Source organism: Charadrius vociferus, unplaced genomic scaffold (genome assembly GCF_000708025.1).
Source record: "Charadrius vociferus isolate BGI_N301 unplaced genomic scaffold, ASM70802v2 scaffold31, whole genome shotgun sequence".
Lineage (NCBI taxonomy): Eukaryota > Metazoa > Chordata > Aves > Charadriiformes > Charadriidae > Charadrius > Charadrius vociferus.
This window is the reverse complement of record NW_009646966.1, coordinates 92,112-113,293: the sequence shown is the minus strand read 5'-3', so window position 1 is coordinate 113,293 and position 21,182 is coordinate 92,112. Positions and strand designations below refer to the sequence as shown.

General features: G+C 38.3%; 1 protein-coding gene across 1 annotated transcript in view; it reads right to left on the bottom strand.

The window, feature by feature from the left end:
• Positions 1-3,372: 3,372 nt before the first annotated feature.
• VWDE (von Willebrand factor D and EGF domains) overlaps positions 3,373-21,182 on the bottom strand; it is a 55,455-nt gene continuing 37,645 nt past the window's right edge. The window contains exons 14-30 of the mRNA XM_009895354.1: positions 19,442-19,597; positions 18,737-18,841; positions 18,252-18,366; positions 16,091-16,341; positions 15,754-15,973; positions 14,399-14,509; positions 12,197-12,877; positions 11,769-11,864; positions 11,587-11,682; positions 10,959-11,054; positions 9,529-9,624; positions 9,108-9,203; positions 8,511-8,606; positions 8,316-8,411; positions 6,964-7,059; positions 5,948-6,051; positions 3,373-3,408 (exon numbers count right to left, since the gene is read on the bottom strand). Of these exons, the coding sequence (XP_009893656.1) occupies positions 3,373-3,408; positions 5,948-6,051; positions 6,964-7,059; positions 8,316-8,411; positions 8,511-8,606; positions 9,108-9,203; positions 9,529-9,624; positions 10,959-11,054; positions 11,587-11,682; positions 11,769-11,864; positions 12,197-12,877; positions 14,399-14,509; positions 15,754-15,973; positions 16,091-16,341; positions 18,252-18,366; positions 18,737-18,841; positions 19,442-19,597 (2,547 nt within the window). The remainder of the gene's footprint in view (positions 3,409-5,947; positions 6,052-6,963; positions 7,060-8,315; positions 8,412-8,510; positions 8,607-9,107; positions 9,204-9,528; positions 9,625-10,958; positions 11,055-11,586; positions 11,683-11,768; positions 11,865-12,196; positions 12,878-14,398; positions 14,510-15,753; positions 15,974-16,090; positions 16,342-18,251; positions 18,367-18,736; positions 18,842-19,441; positions 19,598-21,182) is intronic.

The window sequence follows — 21,182 nt, the reverse complement described above, 5'->3', positions numbered from 1 at the left end:
TGGTTCAGATGCACCCTGCTACAGACATGTGTTGTGCAGGTTTTGTTGCCGGGGCAAGGGACAGAATAAGAGGAGTGTATGGTTTTTGTGCTGCTTTTGCTGTGACAGACACGCTGGTGAAAAATGTGGTTTTCATGCATAGAACAAGATGATTTCATCAAAGGTTCTGGAGTAGGCTTTACGATGAGGAAATTCGGTTTCTGTGTCACAGTTCACTACAATAGTCATGCCATAATTTAGAAATTCAGGAGTTAAGTTGAATACCTTAGATGATGTACTGGTTGCAGGGAAATGAATGGAAAAAAATTAATTGCCTCAAACCCAAGATTTCAGAGTAAATGAGCAGAAGTATATAAATGCAAAGAGGCAAAATATCTCACTATCGTTCCTGAAAAGAGTTACTCCTACTCATAAAGCTGAAAGTGACAATAATGGTGATTAGGAGCCAAAAGAGATATTAGCATCATTAGGAGCATGAGACTGGGAGCAGTCACTGAGCGAGACCTGTAATTGGTGTTTTTGAGCAGGCCAGAACAAATACTAATTTAAATAGTTTCCTGTTTAGAAATGATTGAAGTAAGAAGTAATTTGGTGGCACGCAGAATGTGATGGCATATGTTAGAAATAGTGCTTGAATGTAGCACCATCTACTGGCTATAGGGTTTTTTGTTGGGGTTTTTTGGTTTTGTTCTTGTTTTTACGAAAAATTCTTTAAATTTCTGCGATATTTTAAGTGAGTTTAAAAGTGAATTTTCTAGTAGTTATTTTAAAGTAGAACAGTCTCAGAATGTATTATTAATGACAGTTCAGGTCCCCAAACTATTATTTCCACACTTCTACTTATTTATTAAAAGAACAGCCAGTATTTCTTGTCTTCTTTTTTTGTTTCCCACTTACTGGAGGATTGAACATACTTGCAAGTTACAGCATGTAAGTTTTGGAGCTAGATGTATCTTCCTGTAAAAAGCTAGTTATGCGTGCAGCTCAAAGGTTAGGAAAAATGATACAGAACAGGCTACTCTCTTATTTGTTAGAGCTAACTGTAAGACCTTATACAGATGCACTCATTTTCACTAAAAAGAACTGAAAAAATTGTAGGGGTAGTGCACTGGTTGTGTTTTTGATATCCTGTCTTTTCAGAATGTGTATGAAAAGGTGAGAGGTATTTCTTCTTTTTAATTTACTTACACGCACATTTTACCATTTATATTTTCTCTGCTGTAAGTGGTTGTAGCAAGAATGGAGTTACTTGGTTTATCTGTAAAATATCATTTATTGGCTAAACTGAACTGTGGGTGGAAGTTGAGTAAAATGACCCGACATTGCGTGTGATACCTTTATGCAAGAGAAACAGCATAAACATTTTTAGTTATTAGTAACACTTTCTAATCCCTATGTTTGGTTTTGTGTATGTACCCAGGTGTTATGTTTTACTGAGAATTTATTGGATTTTCCCATTTGGGTAAGTAATGGAGTGGATATAGCAAATTTTTCAAGTTGCTTAAGCTTTTATACTGATTTACTTTAGGGTTTGCACTGATTCTTCTTCCCGGGTTTGCTTTTGGTAGATGGAAATGTAAACTCACTTTATTCTCAGCTATGAGAACTTATAATTAACTTTTTTTAAAAGAAAGAGACTTTCATATAGGGCCCACTTTCTTGTTGTTTTTTTTTTGTTTTTAAATCACAGCTAACAAACTTTTTTTTTGTTTTGTTTTTAAATCACAGCTAACAAATGTAGGAAACTGAGTCCTTGCTAAGATCTGTGGTATCTTCTGTGATACGAGTCATTCCTTCAGAAAACGTCCATTATACTGCATTTTAAAGATCTTTGCAAGATTGTGGGCAAAAGTCAATCTGCACTTGGGAGAATTTCTGCTGGCCCGCAGAGCGACTTCAGTGCAACCAGATAATAAATGGATGATTTACATAAGTACCTTCCAGCGCTGTTTAGCATTTAAAGAAATCATGCAAGAAAATTCAGTGAAGATACCTGTATTCTGTATAATGTGCTAAGAACCACTGTGAGATCTTCAGTTTGGCACAAGTTGCCCTTCTTTCCATCAGCCTGGAACTGTGGCAACTCCTGCAGTATGCAACCCATCTTCCCCCTTCCAAATCTCCAAACTCTTTTGAGCCTAATTTCAGGTTACATTATGCAATTTTAGAACAACTTTGTTAACCTACGCACACGAGCCCTCGATGTGCTTCTGCCTCTTAGTAAAATTGGTCAGTTTAACCAACTGTTGCAATGTGCTTTCTAATTACAGTGAATTCTTGTTTCATGTGTGTGATGGACGATCTGGTAACAAAATAGTTTCAACTAATCACATAATTACTGGGCAGTTTTGAAGTAGCTGGCTGCCTTTATGCATGTACTGGTAATTTTTCTGCTTCATATGCTTGCTGGAAAATAGCACAGCTTAGCACTGAGCATTTTTAACTACTGTAGCAAAACTCTGGCTGCCCTTTAGTTTGCACAGCTTGCATTTGGACAATGTAAAATAAATAATTTCTGCCTTTAGAAACACTGAAAATAAGTGGGAAATACTAAAAGTTATGATTTAAAAAGCCCCTTTATTCAGCCTGAAATCCTAAAAAGGCATCTATGTATCGATTCAGTTTTGTGAATGGAAGGTTGCACAAACTCATTAACGAAAGTACTATTAACAGTGTTCTGGGCAGATATTCTCTCTCCCTTTAGCACAACACCCTTGTAACTGACACATGGAATGGGGGTTATTACAATATGAGATTACACAATATTGGTGTGTTTGCATTTTAAAAACATTTCCAGAATCCTCTGTATTCAAAATATCATCCTGAGGCATCAGTTCCACTATCTAGTCAGGTTTTGTTCGTAGAGATCTTTGTGAGATGTGAGAAAGGACACAGTTCAAGTGGAGTAGGTTTTGAATAATACAACAGCAGCTCTGGCTATCAGCCACTTGAATGTTCGATTAAAAGCAACTATGGTAACACTGAAACTTAAAATGCAAATGGGAAACTGAAAACATTTTTTAAATACACCAGTCAGGCATTTGCAAATCCGTCAGGTATCATTCTGGACTGATGCTGAGCACTCAAAATGCCAGCTTACTTTGCAAAATGATTTAAGAGGACTATCAAAAGGTGAGGAGAAATCTAGGCACAGGGCTGCAAACAGCTATGATTTGGCAATCAGCATCCCACAGTGGCAGTAAATGGCAAAATGAGCTCCGCTTTCTTCCCATTCAGAGTTAGCGTATGTAAAGTGACTATTGCTCAGGAGAACAGGAAGTCATGATGTTTATTTTTGGTTTAAAACAAAACAAAACAACAAACCTCAATGGCTTAGCTAAAGGGAGTTTTGTATCTGTGACCAGAGCTCAGTTAGTTGCGGTAGGGACTGAAACGTCTTTCACGGCTCTAGGGGAACAAGACGGTGGTCCTCTGTAGGAAACTTCAGACAAAAAAATGGGATTTTCTTTGTTCAAAAACTATCTGGCAGCTGGTAGGTGCTAACAGTTCATTGGAGCACTAGGGAATGGAAAAAACTCCTCTATGAAGTTTTTACAAATACTTTCTGATTTGATATATACAGATGGAATGATGTACAGCAAATTCCTCCTCTTACTAGTTCCTATTTTAAGATTCAGCATGGCTAAAAGCATTGTCAAATTTCTCTAAGAGACTCAGGAACGAAATTTCCTTATATTACTGAACGCCATCTCAAAACAGGGGCGAGAAGTCAAAACAGAAGAGGCGGTATCTGGCTCCTGGCTACAGAGGCTTGGCATAGATGATAAACCAGAATTGTTCTGCATCTGGTTGACTGTTAGCAAGATGTGTGACCTTGCCTCTACGGTTAGTAGCCAAACCTTGGTTTAGGTTCCCCCTCCTTCCTCACTCCTAGCTAGTCATTATAACAGACTGACACAAGTACATGACAAAGAAGAAAAAGACAGTTCTGCTTTTTCTTCTGTACGCAGCCAAATAATATGTATGTAAACAATGTTTAAAAAGAGAAGGTACTATTCATAAGCGATGAAGTGCTGTTGTCTTTCCTAGAGACACTTAGCAGCTATTACAGTCTTGTTCCCAAAAAGGAAGCTCGCCGTCTAGTTGACTACATCAACAAACTAACTGCAGAATTTTGGGTTTGCAGTGAAGAGTCAGAGACTGGGGGGTTTGTGCATGAGGTAGCAAAAAGTGATAGAAATATACATATGTTTTAATGACTACAAGATTGGTGTATTGAAGCTTGCCAAACTTCTTGACTGTAATGTGAATCTTTTAAAATAATGCTTCTGGATATTCCTTTCATTTAAATAAACTCTGTAATTGCCTTCAACATTCTTGCTATTTTCAAATCTCATACATCCATGCAGCATTGCGATTTAATCGATACACTTCTTTTCTTCAACCATGTTATCTTTGTACCTTGGAGAAAAAAAAATTAAAAAGAGACTTTAATGACTTTTATAATAAAGTTTAAGGAACTATTTTAATGAATCTCTGCTTTCCTGATATGCAGCAACACAACATTAAGTTAAATTTGTGGCTACAGCTTGTTTGTTTCTTTATGAAAATGTGCCATTTTGGTCAGTGTATGATACATCACTGTCTGACTGATCAGCAATGTGTTTTCTAGATTAAAAGTATACTAATGCTTTGCAGGATATATTTATGTAAACATTTAAATCAAAAGTATTTCTTTTTTCAGGTCACATTTTGGAAATCCATATTGCAAACAGTATACTTACTCTTATCTTTATAGGATGTGTACGTTTATATTTTCAAAATGTGTATGAACATTTATTAATTATTTCAATTTCTTTCAAACATATTTGCCCCATCTCTAGCAAGTTATCTGCTATCTGCAATACAAATGGTATTGGCAGTGTATATCGGACTTGATAAATTAGCAAAAAGATCTGAACTCTGGGTAGTTTCAACTGGGAGAAACTGAGGCTGGATGAAAGTTAAACCATCGCTGTCTTTTACACATTTCACACTAAAAATTCCTGGACATCTACCAGCCACATTACAGGTTTCACATTAGAAGACGTAATGTAGTAAGGTACTAAAAATATAGGAAAGATGGGAATGATAGAATATGCTATCTTGGCTGCAGCAGGAGACCAAAGAAATATATGCGTTTATAAAGAAAACAGTAGATGTAATTAAAGATGAATGTAAAGGAAGAGCACCAGCACACAGAGCTAAAATCAGCTGGGTGATGTCCCAGCTCCACCAAAGGAATTCTACTGGCACCAGAGAAGTGTCTAAATATGTTGAAATGAAAAGAAGAGAAACATGACAGATGATGCAAGAGTAGTATGCTTTCTACTTCAGATGTCAAAGAAAGGGTTAGTTGTAATGAAATGCTTAAATTACTTCAGCGAATGACTGTCAGCACTCAAACAAAAGAACACAACAGAAGATTACGTGACAAAACAGAGAAATGGTCATCATTCACTGTAACGCAACAAAGTAAAGCTATTCCCAAAGTTACACTGGGGGATAAGGAAAGGGATGAACTGAGTGACAGTGTAGTTAGTTGAAAAAGATGAGGGCTTGACTCCATGCAAGCTAAGGCAGGCAGCAGTGACATCCTCTTCCCCAAAACGGGGCCAGATGCTTGAAAAAAGATTAGTGGTTGCTATGAAGAGGACAGAATCTCTGCGGCAGCCACTTAGGGAACGACAAGAGATAATCAGTTTAATTTGAAACAAAGGAAATTTACTTCAGGTGTTGAGAACAATTTTGTAAGTATTAGAGCCTATAAATTACTGGAATAGAATAGCTCTTAGGAATTTTATTAATTTTCCCTCGCTGGAGACTGAAAAGAAGATATCAGACAAACACATTTGTTGTATTTCGTGCTACTTCATTGGTCAAAGGTGGACTAGCTAATGACTCCCAAATCGCTGCATCTGTGATGGTGCCTTGACTCCATACGTACCTGAATTTTCTTCCCACAGAGGACTCCCGTATAACCAGGACGACAAGAGCATACGTTAGGCAAAACGCACTTGCCTCCAAACAGACACTTCTGGTTGCACACCGCTAAAATAAGAGAGGTACATATTTAGCTTTATTCATGAAAACAACTTGGTGAAGGAAAAGTGATTACTATTTCTACGTACTTATTCTTCCTGCTTACAGGGGCTGAGAACTTGCTAGGTATTTTCACAGGGAAACACCCCTCAGCATAAGAAGACCTCACAGTCATGTGGAACCAACACTGTTCTTGTGTCTGTCCCATCCCCCTGATGCTTTGATGCAGATTTATTATGGGAATGTGCTGAGGGCATGAATGAAACTGAGATAGGCATATCAGTAAGGTGGTTTTTAACGCATCCTACTATTTCAAGCCATTGCAATGGCCTCTCAGGGCTGTTGCAGCAGCACACGCTGTTAGAGCAAGCCTCTGCGTACTGCCACGGTCCTGGACCACCGTCATGTGCTGGAGGGCTTCAGGATGGGCAGAGGAATCTCTGTTCTTTATCCTTCCTTTGACACAGATTTGGGTAAAATACAGTCTGGAGAAGAGAAGACTGAGGGGGGATCTTATCAATGCTTATAAATACTTAAAGGGAGGGTGCCAGGGGGATGGGAACAGTCTTTTTTCAGTGGTGCCCAGTGATAGGACAAGAGGTAACGGGCACAAACTTGAACATGGGAAGTTCCATCTAAACATGAGAAGGAACTTCTTTCCTTTGAGGGTGGCAGAGCACTGGAACAGAGAGGTGGTGGAGTCTCCCACTCTGGAGACACTCAGAACCTGCCTGGATGCCGTCCTGTGCAACCTGCTGTAGGTGACCCTGCTCTGGCAGGGCGGTTGGACTAGGTGATCTCCAGAGGTCCCTTCCAACCCTGACCATTCTGTGATTCTGTATAGGACTTCTAGACACTATATGTTGATGAAGCATTCTTAACTGTGCTGAAGCAAGAGGTTTCAGGTGACATCATTCTTACGTGTTTGACACTGGATTCCTTCCCACTGCGGAGGACAATGACACGTACTTGGTCCAATACACTCCCCACCGTTCTTACATTCCTGAAGACAGATTGCTGCACAGACATCATCACAAAGTTTGGTTATATCCCAGGTGACTACTGTTACTTATTATTTACATTTCAGGATGTCCATGAGTGGCTGAGTGCTTTCCCTATTGTCACATCTTCTTCACTGAAAACCCATCTAGGATCAACAGGATATGAAAGAACAAGGCAACTAGAAACAAACAGCCCTACAGCCAAAGCACGCATTGAGATGTTCTGATGCATCACAGGTTGCTACAAAAGCCTGAAATACTGAATTAAGTCAGCACCACTAAATATCTTTGTTTTTTTCCAAATTCACCTTACTAAAACCCACACCTTAGTGAGAGATCTTTTGTCTATCATGCAATTTAACACACGGTGAATCAACTCATGAACATTTCATCCAAAGTTATTTTCTGTGACCCATTTTTCTGCACTCATCCCTGCTTATGAAGCCACTATTATTTCTCATTGGTTAACTGACTAGTTGATAATCAAATCTCTTTTCCATGGTGTCCAAGAATATCTCACCCCTGTCAATACAGGTAATATTTTTTTCAATAAAACTTCCCAATAATTACAGAAAGTAATACAGGGAAAATTGTTTTTCCTCCATGCCATTAGAGAGCTCATTGGCCATATCAATATCTGAGCCTCGGGTGGATACTGTGACAGACGCTAACACTTTATCGGATTTCTACCACCCATCCTCATGCTGATTTTCATGCACACTGTGCTTTTATCCACACTGCCACACTTTATTTATGCACCATCAATATCTTCATTAAGATACAATGTGACCCAGAGCTGTGCTACTATGACAGTCCTATTTCTACCTTTCCTAAAGAGCTTCTGCCCATTGCATCTTCTATTCCAAACATTTCCTGCTATGTCTCCACAGTTTTCCAATCTTTCACTGTACTTCTTTTTCTATTGTATATGCTTTATGTCCTACAGCACAAATTGCAATTCTTTCACTTCATTGACTGAGCTCCTTGCAGAAATACAGATGTTTCTTATTTAGACAAGAATTAAGAAAGAAACAAATATTATTTGCTACACAAGAATTTAAAAGATATTTTGGTCTCATGATTTAGCCTAAGAACTGCATGGTATCAGTTCTCCATCCTAAATTTTGCTCCCAAAAGACCATTATATTTTCAATGTGTGTATATTCTTGAGTTCTTTGGCACTAACTTCATATTACTTGTGTGGACAGAGTTGTCCTTGAATCATATATTAATTTTAAGGGATGGTTCTCCTGTTAACTACAAGATACTTACGCGTGTTACATCTTTTTCCTCTCCATCCTGAAGGACAAGAGCAAACGTTTGGCCCTACACACCTTCCTCCATTCATGCACCTTGGCTCACAGACACCTTAAAATCAAAACCACCTTCTGTTTAGTATATATAACTGATTACAGAATAATTTATTGGTTATTTTTGGATCCTGGAAGGCTTTTAACACTGGCTTACTTTTTTCACATCTTCTGCCTGTGTACCCATCCGGACAAGTACAGACATTATTTCTCATGCAATGACCACCGTTCTTGCAAGGCGGGCTGCAGACAGCTGAAAGACACAGACGGGAGGAAAAGGCTGTAGTTTGCATTTTGTTTGACTCAGCCATATACTTCTAGGAAACAAGAGTGCAACACTAAAATTCCAATAGCTTATCCAGACATTCAGCACTATCCGGCCTGTCTCGTAAAAATCAAATAATGCGGAATGATGCCTAAGTCAATAGTAAAAACAAAATCAGATAAAAAGCAGTCAAGGTTGGCAAATGTACATCTACACAAGTAACCAGAATACATAATATAGAGTGGAACTGGTTGAACACTGCTCAAAAGTTGAGCGGAAGACAAGGGAAATTTTGAGTCACCCTTCTCCTTGGACAGTGGCTGAATCAGCCATAAAATCTAAAAAATAATGTAATCTCTGTTTTGCACCACCTCTTAGGTACGTGACTTGATTGTGAATTTTGTGTCTTAGGATAACAATGTTTTCTCACAGATTTGCTCGTAATGGCGGCTAAGGAGGGGAGGAGGAAAAGACAAAAAAAAAGATTACCATTTTGACACTGGGCACCAAAGAATCCACGTGGACAGAGGCAAACATCTGGCTTAGTACAGGAACCACCATTGAGACAAACGGGGTCACACAGCGCTGCAGAAACAGGGTCAGGAAGAGTGGGAAGCATGACATCCGAACAAAGGCTATGAAATACGTACTTCTGTTCAAGGACAGGAATTAAACACCTAAAATAACTGCAGGTAACACCATTCACATAAAATCTTTACCCAAAATTTTAGGATCAGTATTAGACTTTCTAGAGGTGCTGCTGGCAGCAGAAGACACGAGGGAGTGCGGAGGCTCTGCAGCCATAAGCAGCCGCCCATCGCTGCTGTCTGAGCCACGCGCTTCCGAATTTCAAACCATGGGAGGTCCTACTGACGCTCCCCCAGGAACATGGAAGTTGCAGGAGTGTTACCTGTACTGCAGGTAGGTCCATACCACCCAGGTTTACACTGGCAGATGTCTGGAGTAAGACATTCACCACCATTTTCACAGTGTCTGTTGCAAACCACTGCCATCCAAAAAGTTGGGCAAAAACAAAGGAGAAAGGTGCGGGGGGCGGGAGGGGGAGGGAAGGAGAGAAAGAAAGAGATATGTTACAAACTATGCTTGATTCATTTTTCATTTTTTTCCCAAATATTAACACTGGAAATAACATACAATTCTACAAGTAGAAGAATTGCTGAACAGATTCATCCAGTCTCAAAGCCATAAAATACTAGCACCAGACTATAAAGGTAAATAAAATGTCTTTCCATATAATTATCCATGGTCTGGTTATATTCAGTGTTAAAAATTTAGAAAATTTCAAATAAATTAAAAAAAAATAGGAAGTTCAATACTAAGAGACAAATGGACCACGTTACATGACAGATTTGATGGACTCCAAGAAGGTTCACTCAAGTGTCTTCCATCACTTCAGCAAGTGCAGCTGCAGGCAGAGTGACACAAGACTAACAAGCAAAGACATTAAAATATCATGGCTGTGGAAAACCATGAAACACTTCTTCAGGACAACATGTCATTCTCTTTAACATTGCTTAACGTAGAACAGCATTTTTTTTTTTTTAATTGAATTGAAACTAGAATAAGAAAAAATGAGAATGAAGAGTCCTGGGATTTGACGAGGAGCTGAAAAAGGAACTTTCTCAATTCAGGGTCAATAATGCAGTGGCACATTCAGGTGAAAGATATATAAACAGCATGTCCAAATTGGAACTCTCTGAATTATAAAAAATACCAGTATGAAATCTACCCCAAATTTGGAGTTGCCAAATTGCAGCACGTAGAATTTGATACATAAAAGACAATTTAAGTGAGACTAACTAATTCCAATTTTTCAGCTATGATCACAGCAAATTTTCCAATTTTCATGCCAGAATAAAAAAAAAAAAAAGAGACCCCATAATGTGGTTCTGAACTCAGTTTTCTTGTATCCCAGTTTTTCTGACTCGCCAGTCACTGATACCAATTTCTGAACGTACCCCAGCCTCTAACCAATTTAAGATGATAGAAGTTAAAAAGCTGTAAGGACATATTAAACATCTGTGATTGTTCTGAAAGTAGTATCACATGCCCAACATGCTCAATGTTTCCACATTCATGAATCATAAATAATAAACTGCTTGCATTTCTTATAGTATGTTATGTTTTCAAAGTCAAGTGCAAATACTATTTAACATGTCTGAAGAGTCAAAGCATGGGAGCCTTCAAAGAGGCACAGGTATTATGTCACTTGTTAGCACTAGACAAAGCGCATCAAAAATGTAAACCATATTTTGCTTTCTTGCCCTTAAAGAATGGGAGAAATGTTCTGTATTCTTCCCTTATGCTTTTTTTGCTTACTTGTATCACATCTTGGTCCCACAAAACCATATGGGCAGGTGCAGAGATTTCTGGCCAAGCACGTGCCTCCATTTTGACAGGGTGGTTTACAATGTGCTGCAGAAACAGAATTATGTTGTTCAAGAAATCACCTCTAAAAAGATGCATGGATCGGTTATGCTTTAGAAAAAGGGAAAGGCTAACAACTGACAGTGAGTGAAGACCTTGAAATAAAATAAGGAGACGTATGCAATGCCTTTTGACAAGAATAAGTAACAAGAAGGATTTAATTCCAACAGAACACAGAGAGTCCCAACAGTAGTGGTCACTCCGGAGAAAAGAAATCTGAGACAATGTCCAGACAGGACTTCCCACTCTTTGGGAGTGTTCAGCTTAGAGACATCTACATGCACTGGTGAACTCCTTGACTTACTGTGAAAGCTAAATTTAGGAATATCCAATTACAAGCAACATTTACAGCTTATATCAAAAAAAGCAAGGTATATACGAGCAAGTGACTTAAAGAGTTCTGTTAAAGTAAAAGTAAAATGAACATACCTCTTTGCTGTCAGAATGAACAGTCATGGAAGTTATTTACAGCATCCTTTGGGCATTTATGGATTCAAAGGCAAAAAAATATTCTATTTACCTTCCTCACAAGCGGAACCACTGTATCCTGGTAGACATTCACAGACATTGGGCTTAATGCACTTCCCATGGTTTTTGCAATCAGGTCTGCACAGAGCTGTGTAAAAAAAATCAACAGTGATCTTCAAATCATTAATTTGTGGAAATGAGTTACCACAGGCTAAATCAAAGTGCCATACTCACCGGCCTGACAGTTATAACCAGCATAACCAGGCTTGCATTTGCAAATATTGGGTGCCACACACTCCATATTTTTGCCACATGTTTGTCTACATCTTGCTGAAAGGCAGTGAAGAAAACAAAGAAAGCAATAAGGAAAATGAAAGTGGCATCTCAGCACAACTGAGTCTTGCCTAACATAATGAACAGATCACATAGATTCCATTAGGTCTCTGCCCATAAGTGGGGAGCCTGAGACACATCAGCAAAAATATTTTTAAGTGCAGCTATACAACTAAAAGCCTTTAGGCTATGCCAATATTAATAATGAAAATGAGAAAATTCAATACTCTCTGCATTTCACTCATCACACAGTAACAATGTACTTTCAGGTTATAAAGATGTCACAAAATTCTTTTCTGCAAAGCATTTAGTGCAGTTATTTGTAATACCTCTACAACTGAAGCCATCTCCGTAATAACCATAAGGACAACGGCCACACTTGACAATTCCATCTTGACTTAGCTCACAAGGTACACCAGGAAAACAGGGTAAATCGGTACAGGTTACTGCTTTAGGAATCACTATTTCACCCAGTTCTTCAGGAAGCGTTTTTGGTGGGGCAGTGACTTCAACGAGGACAAAAGGCAAAGGACTCGCTTTATGCTTGGCTAATAGGTGCTGAACTCTGTGAGCGTTTCCACCTTTGAATACTTTGCTGTGCAAAGAAAGCCGTTTGCTTATATTGGTTCTACTGCCAGGAGAAGTCTTCCTGCTGGTCTCAAAGTAGCTGTAGGCCTCAACTTGTGCCTTTGTTTTCTTCTCAGGTGATACAGCATGGCTCCTTGAAGATGCAGTCATCACAGCATGTACTGAAGAACTCTCTTCCATGTTAGCGAGGTGACCACTGGTGGTGCTGAGAGCATGAGCAATGTTTCCAGTAACAGCAGGTTGTACAGAAGCACTTCTCTGAGAATTAAGCGACTTCCAAGAAGTGATTGTTTTTACTGTGGAGGCTGGTGGAGAGCTGCTACTGCCCGTTTCTGTAGAAATAAATCTCTCGGGGACATCTGTAGAACTGGGAATATAGCTTGAGATGCTTAAAACCTTCTCAAAGGATGATTGTTGAAAACCTACAGTATGTCAGAAAGAAGAGGGGAAAAAAAGTATGGGAATGTTATGACACTTTTTTTTTTTTCTTCCTTCTGAGGGTGGGGAATGCCTTCTGAACAGAAAAATGTGCAGCCCATTCATTCTGTGCTTCAGGAAGCCTTTCCATGTGCTACATCAGAGTATGTGTATGCAGTAGAACCTAACTGGCAGAATTGGAGAAAATCAAAGTATCCTAGCTGTGTCCTTTCCCACCCTCACCATGGCCTTTTCTTGGGTGGAAGATAAGGAGAAAGCACCGTATATATGAGGCAGACAGCAGAGATTTTCCCATACCAGGTCAATAAACAGCTTTCCTGTCGGAGCAAATTACCAGCTCCATGTATTGCTTCCAACAAGATAACTGAAATGGAGCTTAAAGAAAAGATACTGCTTCTGGTTCATCAGTGTGTCTAAGTGTCAGCAACAAGCCCAGAGTCTAGAAACAGATATTTAATCACAAGTATGTGCATGCTTATACTTACTGATGCACCATGGACAATTCCATCACCTTGGAGTAACAGTATTACCATTTTAACTCTCCAAACTTTTTTATGAACCTTCTTTAAGTTTCTGCATGGGTTTTGTTAGTGGGACGTTTCATGTGTTTTATAAACAGAGACGGCCTCAGCCTCCTCATTGAAAGGAGTGCAAAGTGAATGAAGAGTTCTTCATATTCGGCCCAGGAAAAGCGGGTGGTCTGGTGGGTTGTGGAAAGGAGTATGGCACTGTGATCCCAGAATGGCAGAATGCCACGTATGGGCTTTTAGCATTACGGGGCAGAAGGAAACTGGAGGAGCTTATCCAAACCCAACTTAAGCTCTGTCCCTACCCCATTTAGAATGGTACTAAAAAAATGACCTACAAAAGGTTAAACTTTACTGAATCCTATTACAGAGTGCTGTCTCCCACTGCTGAAAAGCAAACCATTTTGCAGCCGAGGAAGAATTATCCAGCACTGGCAGCGGAGTGAGAGAGTTTTCTTCCTCCCCCACTAACAATTCTGAGATAAAGGGAAAAGACAGACAAGAATTTCCTGCGAAGAAAGCCCCAGCAGGCACAGAGCTGGAAATGCCAGCAGCAGCATTTACGGAGTTTTGGAATTAAGACGTTCACGTGCCATATCCTTCACCTTTCCTTTGAGTTAAAGTAGGAAATTGGCATTCAACATAATGCCATAAACTTTTGCTTATCTCGTATAACAGATGTCCCTATCCCCATGTTACCTATTTTATGTCAGTGGTTAGTCACAAAAACAAAAGGCAACGGCAAGAATGTCATACATCACACTGTCAATAAAATGACTTGACTGACCTAAGGGATTTGTTGATATTGACATTTCAGTTTCACTTTTCAGATCAGACTACAACCCCAGTAATGAATTAAATTGATTCAAACTGAAAAATTAAAGTGAGTAACATAAAACTGACTAGAACCTTTATTTGCCAGCTATATTCTTATCAGTATGTGAATCAGAAATTCCATTTTCTTCATGAAAAAATCACCTTTATTCCCTCCAATTTCTCCTGTGGAATCCTTTCTTTCAACATTAGTGTCTTCAAAGTTTTCTAAAAACAAAAGATGTGAAGGCACATTAGTAGTTACTTTTTCTTTAGCTGCAAATAAATTGCAAACAAAGTTAAAGTTTTAGTACATGAAAATAACTGAAAATTCAGAACGCAGGTAAAGGGTAAAACCTGGTTTTTAAAAGTTTTCAATAGAGTATTTTAAAAATACAAATTATTCAGTAATTGCATTGTAAATAAATGTTTGGGCATGTTATTTGGCAAGTGCCTTGATTTGGGTAAATAATTGTATGTTAAGCAATCTAATAGATATTTTGTCAATAATAGCTCATATTATGAAAATAATGGAGAAAAAAAAAAAAACATTTCATTGTATCCTACTTTGATATAAAAGAATTTGGGTATTTTGTATCTATTTTTTCTCGTCACCTGAAAAAGTGTTTTACAACTATGATGTGACCCGGTGCAGTCTGACATTGTCATCAACTGAGATTCTGTCGCAGCCATCAACAGTCAGAAACACCATCCTGTTCTGTTGACTGCTGAAAGGAGTTCTGAGTTACAGTTACATGAATCACAACCAAAGGTATTTTAACTGAATGACGATAAGATAATAGCATTCTTGTGAAAAACAAATAATTTTACCATAACATGACTTCCCATCTCCTTGCAGATTATTTGGGCACGGACCACAATAGTAAGATCCAAAAGTATTGAAGCAAAATACTCCAGGGAAGCAAGGACTGGATACACATTCATCTACATCATCTTGACAATTTTTACCTGCATTGAAATACAGATATATTTTTTTTTTATAATATTGTGCCACTAGACTTTGACAGTATGTTTATAAAAGATAAAAGTAGAATGTATGCAGGTGCTGAAATACAAAAAGGGCATCTATCAAGTACGATGAAGTATTTCAGTACAGCTAATAAACAGAGCTGACTAGGTTTGCTATTCACATTTTTTCATCTTAAGTATCTTGCTGATTGCGGACTATGGAGAAGATGGGCTGTGGGGACCGCATGGTTATCTGCAGGCATAGGAGGAATCACACTGCAACCAAACTTATCGCTCCTATGTTTCACCATGTTGCTGAGTTTACCTTTGCAGAGGAAAACAATGGAAATTTGCTCTCATAATATAAACAACCATTGTATTCATGCAAGAAAAATACTGAAGTACATCATATAGCTTCATCACAAGGCCATAAAATTTCTTCATACTATTTACAGTCAATTCTTTTAAAAAAAAAAATTGTAGACATGAAATCAGAAATTCCCATTTATCACTAAATGTCATAAATGTGTGTAAATAAAGTAGCAATTTACCTTGAAGTTCAGGTGGACATTCACAGTAATAGCTGTTTATTCCATCCACACATCTGCCAATACCACATTGGTTAAGTTTACAGTCATCAGTATTCACTTGACAGAGATCACCTTCAAATCCAGCCCCACACACACAAAGATATCTTCCACTTCCAGGTGGGAAATTAACGTTTGTCACACATGAGCCATTATTTAGGCAATCACATGATTTTACACTGACCTACAAGACATGCCCAATAAGACAGTTTTCTTTTTTTAATGAACTAGCAATGAGTTTTGTAATTAGATATCTTAAACATCTTACTAGTAGGTGTCATTTTACTGTAATATTCATTACCTCTATTTCTACCTTAGTCTTTGCATTGCAGTCATCTGTCAAAGAAAATGTTAATTTATGGAGATTCATTGACACAGCTTTCCACAAAAGGAGACCTGAAGGGGAAAGACTGGCACCTTCTGGACCAGAATCCAATGTGAAATGAATAGCAGAGCCCTCTGGATCTGAAGCCAAAAACTGGTATACAAAATCTTCTCCATAGAAAGTCTGCAGCGTACCCTGAAAAGTTTCAAGCACTGGAGGCTGGTTGTCTGTAACAAAGGAGATATTTTCCTCTTTTAAACAAAAGTTGCAATACACTTATAAAAATTAAAAGGAGCATATCTTTCCATTAAGGAAGTCACATGTAATTATTTCTCTTAAATCCTAATGTAATTTGAATGGCACAGGAAAAACACCAGATATTTTCATTATAACTGTAACAACGTAACCAAGAAATTACTTACGCTACACAAGAGCTTGTAGAGATGCAGTGCATCTGCACACAGAAAGAACTAAGAATTTATCAAATTTAACTACTGTATTTTAACTGCGCAGAGAGCGTTTGCGGATGAAAGTACAGGAAGCCATAAGACTTAGAGGTGATTGGTGTTTCCTTTGACAAATAAATAGACATTGTTAAGCAATACTTGGGAATGGGCTGCAGTGGTTATCTTGGCAAAACAGTGCATGAAGTGATGGAATAAGTTATTTGCTCATTGTTCCTAGGAATTATTTCAACCACACAACTTACTCAGTGGTAAGTCTTAGTCTATTGAGATGCCTGCACTGTTGAACTCTAACGTATTCAGCAAGAATAACTAAATTTCTAGAGACACCAGGTGAAAACAAACTAACCCACAGCACCAGGACAAGTTCTGTGAAAGAGAGAAGCAGAAGTCCTGGGGAGAGTGTAGGTTTTGAAGTTGGGACATAGGAAGGTGATTAAGATTTGCAAAGTTTGGGTTACAGTGAAGTGATCGCTCCAAGCAGGAACCCACCCACTGTGGCAGAAACCAGGAAGGGAGAAGAAGCTGTAATCAGTGTCTCAGCAGTTAGATTCTGATACCCTGTTCCTAATGACATCTACTTTGGAGAAGAGGTTGTGCTCCTTGATTTTGAGGAATTGTTTGGTTTACAATCTTCTCTCATTTCCAACTTTGGCAATATTGAATTCCAGTCCATGGCTGTAAGATGCAAATCCCTAGACTCCCTGACTGCTGGATAAGTTTCATTTCATTTCTTTCTTTCAGGTTTGATTCTTTTTGGAATAGGTATAGCTACCTTGGTTTTCAGTACACGTTTGAACTAGGAAGACTCAGCAAGACAAGCACCAGAAGTCTCACTCATGCAGGACCCTTCCCAAGTTGGGCAGAGTCTTGCCAGCACATTCACCCATGAAAACACTGATGGAATGCTTGTATTTGAGATGTTATGGACTTGGGTTGATGGGGCGGGCTGGATGGCTACTAGTAAAGCTCCAAGAGACGTCCCATTTGGTGAAGGGACCAATACGATTTGTATATCCAAAGACTAAGATCTGAGTCAAAAGAGCTACAGCTTCTAGGCTAGAACTTTGTACTACCGAGAAGAAAATCGAAGAATCTAGACTTAGATCTTCTTTTCATAGTCTGATTTCTAACTGGAATAAAGTATGAAAGCCTTGGATGTACTTTCAAGTATTTGTTTACGCCATGTATCTACGCAGATTATGTCCAAATATTAAGTGGCTAATAAATATGACATGACATTTAATTCAGTTTGCATTCTCTTCTTGTTTGGTATCAAAGTCATTTGTTGGAAAATATCTTTTATTGCTAAATGTTGAAGACAAACATTTGTGGATGTAGCTGTGCCAATCATCATAAGACTTCAAAGTGCCAATTAGGCTGAGAGTTGTTAATTTTCATTAGTTATTTGTAATGGCCACTAGGGGGGCAGGGCAAGAAAAAAGAAAAACGCCTGACTTCTACATGTATGGTCTGGAAAACAAAATATCGTTTTCAGAAATTAGGAGAAATGTTAGATGAAAACCAAGATCAAATTACAAGTTAAGTGGGTACTAAGCTTTAAATGAAACACTTAACTAGTTAAACTTAAAATTTCACTCTTTCCATAAATTTAAAAGCTGTGCAGATTTTCAACTTCTTGTTATTAAAAAAAAAAAAAATCTAGAACTTACTTTCAATAACTGACCAAGTTAACTTTGATATGTCAGGCCTGCAGAGCAAGCAAGGGCTCGTTGGATTTGTGTCACCTTCACCGTAACAGAGTCCATCTATGTTGCATGTTTTCTCCTTTTAGAAAAACGACAATGTGATTCATTAATTTTTGGTTATCAAACAGCAAATCTGGATGAATTTGTAAAGTGTCAAATAAAATCAAATCTATTCTGCACTTCCACTAAACAACTAGGGTTGTTTTTAAATCTAAACAACTGACAGTACATTTGGTTTTATTTGGTAATTGTATGAAGTGCTTTTGGTTTGGTATTTTTTATTTCAAAATTGCCTCATCCCAGCTTATCTTTCTCTGCTTGCCATTTCTGTGCATTGAAACTCTCTGTTGGAAACAGGAACAGGGTATGTTCTGCTGATTTTTGTAGATTTCTTTCTGCCTGAAAAGATGCTTTTTTTCATTATAAACAAAGAGTAATTAAATACATACCTTTAACGTACATAATCCAGATCCTTGTGGTTCACATGTCTGACAGGCTCCATCATATAATATCATTGTTTTAGAGTTGCTATAAATGAATCCATCATTAGAAATCTGCAAGATGTACAGTAAAAATAGATTAACCCATACAGGTATCAACATATCACCAGCATGGACGGCTAGCATGAGATTCAACTCATTGATAGACACCTACATTTAGCTGTTTAAACTCTCATAGTAATAATCAGAAATCTAATCAATCCTGCCAATAAGCCTAGGCAGATATTTGACCAATGACATGTAGGTGTCTACTCTAGGGTAAATTAAATAGTGTGTAGACTCTATTGACCTTATTGACTCGATCTGTATGACAGCTCAGATATCTTCCTCACACGGAGTTTCGAACACGTAGACTGGGCTCAACTCAATTTTCCCATAAATGTGTCTCATGTCATTCGAAATGCTCTAGGGTGACTACCCAGCCTTTAACTTCCATTCTTGAAGAACATGTCTCTGTAGGTCCTAGGTTGTATCTACCAGAAGAATGCTCTCAAATGGCACTCAACACTTAAGCTTAGGTGATGAAACTGGGACCCCAAGTTAAGCAGGCTGAGTTCCACCTTTAATACCATTAAAGAAGGATAATACTTATGTAGTATATTTTCATCTTAATAGCAATGTCTGTAAGCGAATATTTTAGATTTCTGAGAGTACCTTTATTTGCCACCGGGCAATGGGTTTATCATCAACCAGATCCATGCCATCAGACTGCTGGCCATCATTTGGTAACTGGCAGTCGACAGTCCTGGCATTTTGGAAGGCAGCTGGCATAGTCAGAGGTTCTCCAGGAATCCATTGTCTATCACTATACTAAATATTAAGACAGAAAATCTGGGTTTTTTTCAGTGAAATACGTTATGAAAATATTTTCATCAGAATAAAAAAAAAACAAACATGTATTGCACAGTAGTTGAACAAGTCTAATTATTTGCGCACATAGATTTCTACCTAAGCCTGCTACTGTGGAAGAAAAAGCAGAGCAGTCTTTCCTGCCGCACGGCCCTTTGGCACTGCACTGCCAAGGACAAACAGTTTTTCCAGCTGGAGAGTAATGGGAGGGTTAAGCAGTGGGCGATCCTCTAACAGCACTGATCTGATGCTTTAAGTGCCTCCATCCCTCTCCGTCTCTGCTCCCAGGAGAGGACAAGCTTTAGTTGAAGGAACAGATGAGTTTTTTGGCAAGGCTCAGGTATCATTCTGGGTGCTGGAGGAATACTGGCCGTTAGCCATTAAGCCCTTGCACAAGCCAATAGATTACACCAGTAACACCATTCTAAACCGCAGTGAGGGCGAGTCATCCAAGGATCCATCTTGAGAGTTCGAGGTAACAGAATAGGGATGATAATACTCTTTGACTGAAGTATTGATGTGGAAGCAGGGATAAGCATACGGAAAATCAAGTTAGATGGAAGTAAGAATCCAGGCAGGCTAAGAATCAAGAGAACAGCAAGATCAAAATAATTTTGAACTTGACTAGGTTTTACTGAGCTGGCATATTTTTTCGGTTACTGGAGCCAATTGAGACATTTATTCAATCCCAATCCTGACATGGGGAGTCATCTGTTGATAAGGCTTTGCCCCCCCCACCCCTTTTTTTTTTTTTTTTTTACAAATAGAAAAATAACAGAAAAATAAAAACTTCTGCTGAAAAGACATATGAGCTATTTTTGTTCCAACCAAACATTTAGTTTTTCTTCCACCCTATACTCAGTTAAGGACTTCACAGCAAGGGTGAGCAAAATGTAACAGCTAAATATTTCTACATATGTCATTTTGAGTGCATTGAGTACCATAATCTTTGAAATGTGATACAGCTTATTTCTCTGGAAACCTTTTGTTATTAGCTGGAGGCAAGTTCAGATAATTTTTTCAGAAACATACTAACCTTTCAAAAGCCAATTAAAAAAAATCTTCAGATCTACTAGCATTCCAGATCGTTACGTTCATAGAAAAACTTAATTCTGCAGTTCAACATAAGAAGGAACTAAAACTGTATTTTCATTTTGGGGACATTAAACACACTCTCATCCTTTACAAAAATCTGAGTAAATTCTGGATCTATGTAAACATAGGTTCCCTGGCCACGTCCTACACAAACCTCTACCATGAGATGTGTAGTAGTCCTGCATCTGTGAGCAACTTCAATACAGAATGCTCTGAACCACCTCTTTCAGCATTGCGCACAAGACCTACATTCTTCCTAACATGGTAGGACAGTCTATGGACAACGGATTTGATTTAACCTTTCAAAAATGAAAATACAAAAAAAATAAGAAATTCAGCGTGTATTAGCTCTAAATTCTGCCAAAAAGACTCTTCTATAAAATTTTGATCATTTAAGTTTAATCTCAAAATACTCTGGTTCTATACTGTTGCAAGTCCATTGACATTTGCA